This window comes from Equus quagga, chromosome 8 (genome assembly GCF_021613505.1).
Source record: "Equus quagga isolate Etosha38 chromosome 8, UCLA_HA_Equagga_1.0, whole genome shotgun sequence".
NCBI lineage: Eukaryota > Metazoa > Chordata > Mammalia > Perissodactyla > Equidae > Equus > Equus quagga.
In genome coordinates this window covers 59,902,145-59,914,378 of record NC_060274.1, presented here as the reverse complement: position 1 = coordinate 59,914,378, position 12,234 = coordinate 59,902,145, and the positions used below count along the sequence as shown (strand labels likewise).

The following is a 12,234-nucleotide window of genomic DNA, read 5'->3' as shown; positions in this document are numbered from 1 at the left end:
TATAATTCAGTATGCAGCTGAGCTAGTCTTCCACACCAGCAGAGGAAAAAAATTCCTCCTATTTTCTAAAGTTGCCCATCTCTATCCATTTCTGTCGAATTGCCACAATTGCCCAGATAAAACATTTGAGAGTATGTCAGCTTTAATTAATGTAACATGACCTGATCATTTCCACAGTTAAGCATAAAGAAGTTTGCATTCTTTAAATCCAAAGCTCGACCTGGAGATTATGCTAAGTTGCTTCATTCACAGTCCACACTCCTCTGCTCATGTCAGAAGGACAGCATTTGTCCCCTCTAGTGATAAACAAATTATACATGAAATCAATTCCACTTCACAATCATTTTCTCTATTGGGTATTATCTTTCCTTCTCTGCTCCCTCCAGTTAAGCCAGCATCCTGTAACTTGCTAATGAGCTGGGGGCTTTCTGTTCCAGGTGGCACCCCCTGCCTCGAAGTCATGACATTTCCCATTTCGAATGCTGCTGGCATTTTTCGACAGCTCCTGCTAACTAGCCTTTTTGACCTGCACTAAGAGGAACTCATCTGATCGAATCCTCTAACCTGCCAATCATTCCAGCAAATGATCTTCACAGTCACTCCCAAGGCAGGAATGGAGGGGAAAAAAAGGAAATGCAGTGAGAGAATGAGGGAGTAGGCAAGCGGCTGCCTCTGCAGCTACCTAATGAGAATACTTTAAGTCTCGGAGGCAGCTGAAACACTGAAAAACTGGTGGGAAAATTAGGACACAACTGAATGCCTGGCTCTGTAATTACTGATTTCTTTCCATCCTGAGATCATTTTGAGAGCAATACCTCTGAGATGCGCCAGTTTCTAAAGAGCACAAGAACACCCTACCTTAGGTGGAGAAAATAGATTTATTCCTCTTGCCACTATCAATATGCAATTCTCATAATCCCACTCTGTCAAACAGCATCCTTTGCAGAATTAATTATGTGCTATAAGCTTGTTAAGTGTGCATCTGTAAACTAGGGATGATTATCACGTTTGCCACAGTGAAGAAAGGACTTTTTTTTTTTTCCCAGGCATATTTTAAATGTTGCCACCATTTAAGGGTGTTGATTTTTACACATTTACATAAAAACAGGCAGGTGGAGGCTGGTATTGGGCTCAGGGAGGATTTAACACTGACAACAAAGGGTAATCTGGGCATTCTTAATTAATGGAGGTAAAATAATTTTTTCCTTTCAGATTTTTCTTGCCTGTGCACAGTTTATTTAGTGGATTCCTAGCCCTCACTACTTTAGAATTATTTTACTTTACTTTACTTTAGAAAGGAAGATCCAGTACATGGATCTTTGGCAATGGATCACAACTCTAAATATCTTAATGTGACGTAGATTTGTTGACCAAGGATTGATACAATATAATTACGTGTTATCATTACACTATTGTATGTAATAATGTAAAATAAATACTGTACATGATTTAACTGCACATGATAATCACACATCTTTCCCCATTTATAGTAATTAGGCCAATAGCCCCATTTACAGTAATTATTACATGTAATTGAGGGCATTTTACTAATTGCATTGAAAATGATAATCCAGAGCAATTAAAAATCCAAGGGCACTATACATAATGCAAGCTACATTAAAAGAATAGTGATAATTTAACAGGAAAAAATTCACCCAAGTATGGAAGTTAACAATATAGCATTTGATTCCATGCTTGGCATACATGGTAGTACTTACTATGAGATAAATTTCCATCAGTTTCTCTAACTTTTGTAGTGTTTTTGTTCTTGGCCTTGTGCATTATTTCCTTGGTGGAAAAGTAATCCTTTGACTGCTCTATGATGTTATCCTCACAGTTCTAGGACTGTTGAAAAATTATTCTATTTGGTTGTGTGATGTACAGAGTGTGTGTGTGTGTGTGTGTGTGTGTGTGTACAGATTGGTAGAGGAAGCAGCTATCCTAAATTCCAATAGAGACTTGGTAAATTATTCATTTGCACAACCAATTTGATGTTCTTAAAAGCTTTATTCATAGAAGCATCTCAGAGTATTGCAAACATTTTGTTAAATATACTTGTAATAATTTAGCTAAAATGTTGAACTTTGTTAGACTTGAAATACATTTGGGTTGTGGTTTTCATTATGTTTGCTATCTGTCTAGAATTTTAATGTGTCTGAGGACCTGAATCCCTGGCTTTTGTCCCGGGACCCCGGGTCTATCCCGCCCTGATCCTACTCCCTGTTGCTAGACAAAGCTCCCATGTGAGGAATATCTCAAGAGGAGTGATGAGCATCCAAGGGACAATGGGAATAGTTTTGAGCTTCTTTTTGCCTTCCCTTCTCGATACTGTCATTTAGACATTGTCCTCCATGCATTCAAATGTCATCCCAGACCATCAGCCCACTTCAACTCAAACAGCCTCCTTTTATGCTCAGACACTTCTTAGAGTATCCGCAGACCACAAAGACCGTCTAGTGGGACTCAGCTGCTATCCTGGTATTAATAATACAATACAGTGCACTTAGGGCATAGACGATTCCCTCTGTATCCCAAATTCATAAGAATCAACATTAAACAAAAGGGAAAAATAGAGCACCTGACCTGATTATAACTACTTGTTCTTTGTGACTGCTAACTTCGTAATAGTTTGGCCAAGCATTCTAATAGATATCTTGATTACGAGCCACATCACATCTTGTGCCCACTATTTATAAGAAAGCTTCACTCATATTATGCTGCTGGCTAAATAGTCCCTAAGAAATTAATTTAGGTTTTAAAAAGACAGAAGATGCAAGTTGCAGTGCTATCCCCACCACCCCTAATTTGAAAGCTCATCTGACCTGAAAACACTGAATCACAAAAATATAGGCAATTTTCCAGCATCCTTGGGCTGATGAACCAATTTGTGGAGCATCAAACCAGTTTCTTCTCTTTTAGGCATTTTGCTTTTAAAAACTCTCAGTCAGAGAAGGGAAAAGGAAAAGCAAGGGCAAAACATATTGTTTTTAATTAAAAAAAATTACTCTGAATTTTTTGTTTACCAGAAAAACACACTGAAATAGTTAAAAGTAAGGGAGCATCATGTGAGTAAAAACAATGTGTATGTGCATACATTTATGTGGGACAGAGAGAGAGAGAGAGGAAGAGAGGGAGACAATATGATAAAGCAAATGCAGTAAAATGCTAACATTTGGGGAAAGTGGTTCATGAAGGGCATCAGGAATTCTTTGTACTGTTCTTGCAACTTTTCTGTAAATCTCAAGTTATGTCAATATAAAAATTAAACACTTAAAAATGCACTCTGGATGAAACATGATATATTTAACTTTACTTTCATGCTGCTTTGTGACAGTCCTACTACATAATCGGCAGACTAGAGAGTAAAGGCCTCGGAGTCCTTGCTAACCCTTTCACAGGGTTGGCGGTGGTGGTGCGTGGTACAGATCAGAAGTGACCCACAGAAAGGGAGGGCTGGAGAAGCAGAGAAGGGAGAGTGACAAGAGGAGAGACAAACTTCCCTAGCCTACTCTTTTGCATCAGAGTTTAGAGGAGAAAATAAACTTTCCAGGGTAGAGAGAAGGCAAAGGAAAAGCGGGTGGAGGTGGGGTGGGGAAATGAAACAACATTCCAGCCCCTTCTCAATCGGCTATTCATAATATGCATTATGCATGTGTGGTTCGAAGCACTGTCAATTTCCCGAATAAGATGTACTTGTAAATCTGCAGCAATGTAGGCGTAATGACAAAAACCAGGGGTTCTTTCAGATAAAAACCTGCAAGGAACACTAGGCTTTCTTTCCCCCTCTACCTCTTATTTCCACAACTATTGTCATCAACTACATGAGACAACAGAGATAATAAAATTGCAGTTGTTTGATAGGAAACAAATTTGCAGTATCATGCAGAAAATAGTTTTTGTAGAAAAAATCAGAAACCTTCTTGCTACTGAAAGAAGGACCCAGCACTTGAATTTCTTACATAGTGATAAGTACTAACAGGTATTATCTCCTTTTGTGTCTGTAGTTGAGAAAATGCAACGTGTCTTAAAAAGACCTTTAGTCAATAGCCAAAAATACCACACAATGAGGATGTTGCCACTCCATTAAAACTGGAGTTTCCCTCTGTACTTGTCTAATTTTTTTCCTTGGCAGTGTACGGGCCAGGCAAAGTGCCTTCCATCTACACTACTGGCTTCATAGAAGCTTCTTCAGAGACTGGTAAGCCTAGAGCCATCTATGCAGGAGTTCCTTAAGAAATGGTTGACCACTAAGTTCACAGCTCAGCTGACTGGATCAGGGCTCAGCACCTGAGCTAGAACAGCCTACAGTCAGCCAACAGCTTCTACGGGGGTGACTGACTCAACAGCCCTCCTCAAAGCCTTGCTCTCTACTTCATGGTGATGGCTACACCAATCAGAGCTGCTCTCAAGGAGGTTTTGAATCTGAGAAAAAGAGCACAGCAATAGACTGCCTCAGAAACAGGGACAAAGAGATATGACACTAAGCAGTATTCATGAATAAGCAGAAACAAGTCAGCAAAAGTTACGAGATGAAGAGAAGATGAAAGCAATGTTAGTCGATGCGGAGACAGAAAAAGTGAGCTGCCATAATGTCACAGCATGGAGGAGAGCAAGAGGTGGCTGTTTCTCCAGGAGTAGTTACCAGAGTTGAGGAGGCAGTTGAGATGGCAGACAAACTAAAGCTCTTGCTGGATTCTGAAGGATGCTCAGTCTTTGTGAGGCCTGCCCATGCAGCTAATTAGACTGTTCAACCTGGTCTTCCTTACTTCCCTGAGGAGCGATCTCAACAAATACCACTGTTAACTGAAGAAACCTGTGTCATCCCTGAAAGGTCTGAATACCCCCTTTCTCCTGGTCTCTCCTGTTCCTGTGGGCACAGCTCCTTCTTTCATTCTCAGTGATCTGTCTCCGTCCCTCTCACTTTGCAACATGCCTCCTTCCTTACCTGAGCATTTCTTTTCCTCACACATTTTGAGCTTCTCTTAAGTGACGATAATTTAGAACTGAAACATATTTTTACCGGTTGAATTCAGTTTAATTTTCCTCATTGCTCTTTTAAAAGGCAGGTAGGGGAAATACTCTTCACCAGGGCTGTCCCGTAGAATGTTCTGTGATACTGGAAATGTTCTGTATCTGTCCTGTCCAATATGGTGGCCATGAGTCATGTGTCGCTATGGAGCACTTGAAACGTGATAGTGCTACCAAGGAAACAAAACTAATTAAATTAGATTAATTAAAATTAAAGTAGCCACACAAGGCTAGTGGTTACTGTGCTGGACAGTACAACTCTACACTATTCTTTGTTTAAAAAAAAGGGAAAGAAAGGGAAAGGATTATTTCCTAGTTTGTCTTTATGCAGTCCTGACCCAAATCAGTTGATTATTTTACTTTATAAATATAGAATTCTTGAATACTTACTGAAGACTTCATTATAGATGGCTAAAAGGCCACCTGCACCAACTTCCTCTGGGGTTCTTAAAAATCCAGATTCCTGGGGCCCATGACTCCCAAGGGGTTTTGGCACCCCAGGGTGTGCAAACACGCTCTACTGAACGTGCAGATGGTAATGCCAGAGAGCATTAAGCACAAAGCATTATATTTCATCCGGAATTTGGTGTTTTAAAAAGTCTTTATCTTATTTAATTAAAATTTCTTGAGCAATTTATGCATTCTACTCTGTTTACCTGGCAGCCTACTTTTAGGAAATTATTGCTTGATGACTGAGCCAGGCAGAGAGAGTCTAACACATTGTTTTCATTGTCTTATAACAATTAAATAATGTTGATTAACAAAGATAATATGCTGAAAGGCAAGGACAGGGTCACCAAAATATACATGCGGTTAACTTCCTGCACTTTAACCAAATAAAATTTTTTTCATGTAGCAGACAGACTCTTGTATATTTATTATAAACTTAATAGGGTCTGAAGACTGATTCATTGAAAAAAGAGCTTCCATAATGAGTATATACTATTTCAGAAAAATTATAAAACATCTATCTAAACGATTAGAGGCCATTCTTATTCCTCGTATTCAGCAAAAGGAGAAGGGGACAGAGCAACCGTGCCCTTCCTGTCTCCGTTCAGAATGACTGAAAAGTTGAGCTCAACACAGGGATGTGTTTGGATCACTGTGCGTAAACATAAGTATGGCTAATGGACGTGTATTCAATACAGCTTCTGGTCTTTTCCTTGGGGAGAATTTCTATGCCCATTTAAGGCTCTCTCAGATTTTAAGAGGTTCTAACCATTCAATGCTGATAAAATGAGTGGGGACAATCTATGAAATCTTAGGTCTATTACTATCTTTAGAGGATAACAAAATGTAGACAGCATAGTATTTTGATCATTCACCGGCACCTACCCCATTTTTCACCTAGGTAGGTGTGTGCGGTTTTCTTTTTGTCTAATTTGGTTACAGGACTCTAAAACCAAAATTGCTTTCTGCAGCAAAGAAAAGTGCTTCTCATTAGCTTTTCCACTAAGACCAGTTTATGCAAATCCAGTATTATTAACTCAACAATGAAGTGACCTTAGAATGCAAGTATAGAAAGAATTTGGCATTGAGGGACTGGAGAAACACTAGGACTTGAAACACTCCTGTCTACTCAGTCCTTTATCATTTCAAAAACAAGAGCGATCCATTTTCCACATTTACCTCTGTGACTGCCCAGAGATAGGTGGCTGAAGCGCTAGATTACAATCCTAGCCTCTTTGAGCCCCCAACCTCTCCCCGCTCCCTCTCCTTCTCAATCTCTGGGCTTTACAAAGAATTGGGACATTTGAGGAAAATTTAAGATGCCACAGCCTTCTCTAAACAATTAATTAATTCATCAACAACAAAATCAAACTCTAGGGAATGACATGTTTTTCTCAGTGAATACCCGTAATTATATAGATGTTTTGCTTTTTGTCTACAATTTGATATTCAGCTACTGGTCAGAAAAAGGTCATTGCACAGGATGTATCAGACTAACACACAGGCTATGTTATTTGATCTCTAAGGTAGTCCTATTTGATTAAAACTAAAAACCCACAAAGGTGAGAAATTAAAATGATTTCTTTTTCTGCTGACAGAAAACTCTTAGAATTCAGCTTCCCTGCAGGTTTTCTGAGAAAAGAAAAATTTAGATGTTTCCTCAATATAACGTTCAATCAAGCCGAGGTATTTGAATTTTGGAAGAAAACAACAATAACATGAAAGCTTTAAAAGTTGATGAGAAAAAGACAAAACTCATAGAGAAAATATTTGTATTATTATCAAATAATTCTTAAGGAAGTGCCATGCAGGTATAACCTTAAATTGGTTTTAAAAATATACTGAAAAGAAAATACATTTTTGTAAAGGCTTTCAAATACTGTTGATGATTGTAATTTTGAGTGCCTTTAAAAATCTCGTGTCAATAGTAATTTTTGAGACCTCATGGGCAATGCTTCTGACCAGTGAGCTTGATTTCATTTTACAAGGAGAAACTGATCTGAAACACATTCTAGCTGCTTTGACTGGCCAGGCGCAGGTCAAAGAGCCAAGAAGAAAGGACACAGACAGCCCTGTGATTGAAATTCAGGCTTGCTTGTGTGCATCCGTGTACGAGGGAGCAGCACAAATAAAGTCCACTTTTTGTTTTGTTCTACAGAATTGGCTGAGGGATTTATAAAGCCAGGGGCCATCATTATGGTAATGTAGGTTAAATAATTTTAAAAGCGTATGCTGCAACTCTCATGAATTAAAACCATTCTAAGAACCAGGATGTAACTGGTCAGAAGCTTGGCCCCACTCTTTGTCTGACCAACTGAAGTTCAGAATGGAAGTACAAACGCTACTGGGTGAGTGAGGTTGTGCTTCCACGTAACTTTTATCCAATAGGGAGAAATAACCTGAAAAATGAAGAATCTTACTCTCACGTATCATGTGGCAAGTCTATTAGTAACATTTCCGGACTGGCATTTACACACCATCTTTCATCTGGGAATCTTTTATCTCCAAATCATTCATAAATCACCACCATACTCCTGAGAGGCCAAAACTGGGCCCCACATTGAGCGTATGCAAAAACTGAGTCCAAAGATAGCTCAAAGTATTGGCAAATCACAAGACAAAGTAGACAGTTTAATCTGCTCTCTTTGCCATGCTGACAACTCAGCCTGTTAGCATACTTCACGTTAGGAGAGAGAGAGAGGAAGAGGAGCTCCTACACTGCTGAACGCATCCTCGGATTCACTTGAACAATGAAGGATTGAACATCCACATGAGAAAGGAAAAAATATGGGCTAGCAAATAAAAAGCCTTGCCCACACAAACGTTTGTTCTTCATTTGCTTCAGAGTTATGTTACATTAAACAAAAAGAGAGATATATATAGGCACAAAATTCCAAAAAACCCAGACATTCATCTGGCAATAAAGACGTAGCCTTTTCAGAAGTTGCTGTCTTACACTTGTTTCTGTGAAGCATGTGCGACGAGTGGGACAGGCTGACATGCCTGCAGATTGCCTTGTTTAGATTATGCTTCCTATGTGCAGAATAGTAGAGGTCAAAGAATCGAATAGGAAAAAAAGAAAAGCTTCACCATGACAAGGTCTGTACTAGGGGCAGGCAGGAATCAGAAATGGGTGAAGGGGCCCACACGGCAGCTGAGCTAAACTAGGGGGCACATGTCTGTTCCAAGGGAGGCAGCCACAGGTCAGCCACACACACAAACTTCTGGCAGGGACATGAGAGCAGTATTGCCAGAGTTGCTGATTTTTCAAGAAAAGCCAGAAATCCAGACTTTGTGTAATATGTCCCCATTTTAAAATGAGAACAACTAATTAGAAAAATTTGGGGAGCCAAACAAAGAAGGTCTGTGGCTTAGATACAGCCCAAGGTTAACCTTTTTCTAACCTCAGTGAAGAATGTATAAGCAGTTAAAATAATTTGCTTATGACTAAAATGGTTTACTTATGACTATATAAATAAAATACAATTTTGGTTAGAATCCAGTAGGTGCCTGAAAATACAGAAATGACTGACTGTTCTCTGCCTCAGCAGATCTGAGATGACTGCCATAATGAACACAAGAGGTTCATAAGATACTGATGAAAAAAATGAATCTGAAATATTTCATTTAAAAGATCTACTCGATATTACTTTCCAAGTAAAGTAGGCCATCTTACCTGTGCTCTCTTGAGAATGCTGTGCTCATCAGTGTTTGCTATTTGATAGACTTTTGCCATAAGTATTGTTTTTCCCAAAGGCCCGCATGCTTTCTCCAGCTTCTGGTTGCAATCTTACATTTGGGACAGTAAAAATAGAAGACACTGCGGAAAGAATGAAAAGTTTTCACTTACTTATATATTTATAGATGTATTTACAATCTTCTCTTTTTAAAAATGGATACTGAGATGTAATTCTGGATGTGCAGCACATGGAACATCATAGTATATGTTGGTGGTCACAGCCACACACACCTTTACACAGATTTAGACACATGTATGACAGGATAGCCTGCCTTCCCCTCAGAACCACAGCTCAGTTGACCTTTCCTATTTCTCTGATCTAGAACAATTAACTGGGATTTGGAAACAACATATTTTGCCCTTTCTTCATTCTTTCATTCATTCAGCAGAGAAATATTTATTGAATCCCACGTTGTTCTAGGCTTTTCGGAATCCTACAGTATATAAATCACAACAAAAAGAAATTCCTATTTTTGTAGATTCCATCTGGGGGAGACAGATGATAAACAATCAAACAAATATATCAACTAGTAGTAAGTGTTATGAAGAAAAATAAAGCAAGGCAAAGAAATTGGAAGTGCTGGGGTGGAAGTAGGTCAGTGAAGTCTTCCCTAATAAAGTACATTTGAGCAAAGATCCAAAGGAGGTGAGAGGGCAGGCCATGCAAATTCCTAGAGGAAGAGCAAGTACAAACTGTAGAAAGATGAAACAGCAAGAGCTCAACTCTAAGGAGCAAGAAAAGAAGCAGACAAAACAGTTAGGAGGCTATTGTAAAAATACAGGTGAAAGAAGATGGTGAGTGACTTGGGGCAGGGTGATAGCAGTGGAGAAGGGAGAAGTGGTGTGATTCTTGATATATTTTAAAGGCAGTGTCAACAGGGTCTATGGAAGAATTGGGTTTGGGTGGGACAAAAGAAGAGGAGTCAAGGACAACTTCCATCAACTGGAAGAAGGATATTTCCCTTTATTGAAAAGAGGAAGACTTCAGAAGGAGTAAGTCTGGGGGAAAAGATCAGGAATTCAGTTTTGGTAATATTAAGTTTGAGATGCCTACTAGACAGCTAAATGGAGATGTGGAGTAGTCAATTGGATATGCATGTCTGGAGTCAGGGAAGATGAGACTGAAGATAGAAATCTGGAAGCTGTCAGTGTATAGATGATATTTATATCATGAGATTGGATGAGATCATGTAGGCTCTAGGGAGTGTACCCAGATAGAAAGATCCGAGGATTAAGCCCCAGGGCACTCTAACAGTGGGAGGTCTGAAGAATGAGGAGAAATCCTCAAAGGAGTCTGAAAAGGAGAGCTTAGGGAGGCTAAAGGAAAGCCATGAGAGAGTCCTGTCTTGGAATCCAAGTGAAGGAAATGTTTCTAGGAGGAAATGGTGGTCACCTGTGTTGAATTCTGCTGATGAATCAAGCTAAGGGCTGGGAAAAGACCAACGGAGAGAGACTTTGAAAACAGCAATTCTGGAGCCTTGGGCACAAATGCCTGGTTCAAAAGGATTCACAAGAGAATGCAAGTCTAGGAAGTAGAAGCAGCAGATAGATTTGAACTAGGTGTGTTTGTTTTACTTTTAAAAAGATGGCATGGAGCTACATTAATGGCACAATGTTGTTTTAGGATAACACATAGAACACATATAGCAATAAGTAGGAAAACCTACAAACGTCAGAGCTGGAAAGGTCCTTAGGGATCCCTGTGTCTCTAACTGAGAAATCAGAAGCCCACAGAGACTGAGGCACTTGTCCAAGGTTGGCCAGCTAGTTAGCAGAGCGGAAGTGAGCATCCAGGTGGTATGATTCCCAGTTCAGTGCTCTTCACACTGCAACAATTTGTTGGCCTTCTTTCACTGTAGATTTGAGTTTTGTGAATTAGCAAATGAATGTAATAAAATCAAGGACTCTGCGCTATGAAGTGTATTTTGTTCGTTTACTTTGACAAGGGTAGTTCAGCTTCAATAATTTATGTAACTTGATAGTATACACAGGAGAATGCCCTGTGGTGTATTTGGGAAAAGTAATGAATTTCTTCTACATCAGCCCTCCATTTACTTCCCTGCAATTAAATCTTTGTGAAGAAGTGGGGCAAGGCTGTTGGGGTTTCGGGATAGGAGAAGAATGACTGGGTGCCACCAGAATTAGCCAGCTTTAACTGCCAGATCCCCAAGTAACTGTACCATTATTCCTGCTTGATGAATTTATAATTCCTGCTTCAGTGACACATTAACACGTTACTTCTAAATTTTGGTATTACGTAAACTGGTGAGGTTTTAAGGAATAGTACAATAAAGAAAGATATTATATTGTTATATGTTCTTCCAAAGCAAAGAAGAGTCTGGCACAAGTGTGCACCTTCATGTTTATACTAATCCACTGAATGTGTACAGTACTCTGTGTAACCAAGCCTCTGATAACACTTGATGCTCTTCTTGCAGGGTCTGATATATTAAAGTAGGCCAAGAAGGCTCCAGGCCACTTTGAACTTATTCTTGTTCCAATCTTCTCCTTTTAACCTGGTTCTGCTTTATGCTTGCATAAGTATTTTCCTTTTGTGGGTATTCTTTTTAAAAATACTATGAGCTATCTTTAAAAAAGTGAGTGCCAAGGATTGATTTGTGTCCCTCCCAAATTCCTATGTTGACGCCTTTAACCCTAACGTGATGGTATTTGAAGATGGGGCCTTTGGGTAGTAATTAGGGTTAGATGAGGTCATGAGAGTGGGGCCCTCATGATGAGATTAGTGGCTTTTTTTTTCTTTCTGCTTTTTCCTCCTCAAATCCCCCCAGAATATGGTTGTATATTTTAGTTGTGGGTCCTTGTAGTTGTAGTACATGGGACACAGCCTCAAGCCTCAATGCGGCCTGATGAGTGGTGCCATGTTTGCGTCCAGGATCCGAACCAGAGAAACCCTGGGCCGCCGTAGCAGAGTGCGTCAACTTAACCACTCGGCCACGGGGCCGGCCCCAGAGATTAGTGGCTTTATTAGAAGAAGAAGAGAGAGGGAAATCGCTCTT

At 39.6% G+C, this 12,234-nt stretch overlaps 1 protein-coding gene across 1 annotated transcript in view; it reads right to left on the bottom strand.

Moving 5' to 3' along the window:
* Positions 1-12,234, bottom strand: part of CDK14 (cyclin dependent kinase 14) — a 550,173-nt gene that overhangs the window by 69,729 nt on the left and 468,210 nt on the right. The window contains exon 14 of the mRNA XM_046669616.1: positions 9,155-9,298. Coding sequence (XP_046525572.1) covers positions 9,183-9,298 — 116 coding nt within the window. The 3' untranslated portion in view covers positions 9,155-9,182. The remainder of the gene's footprint in view (positions 1-9,154; positions 9,299-12,234) is intronic.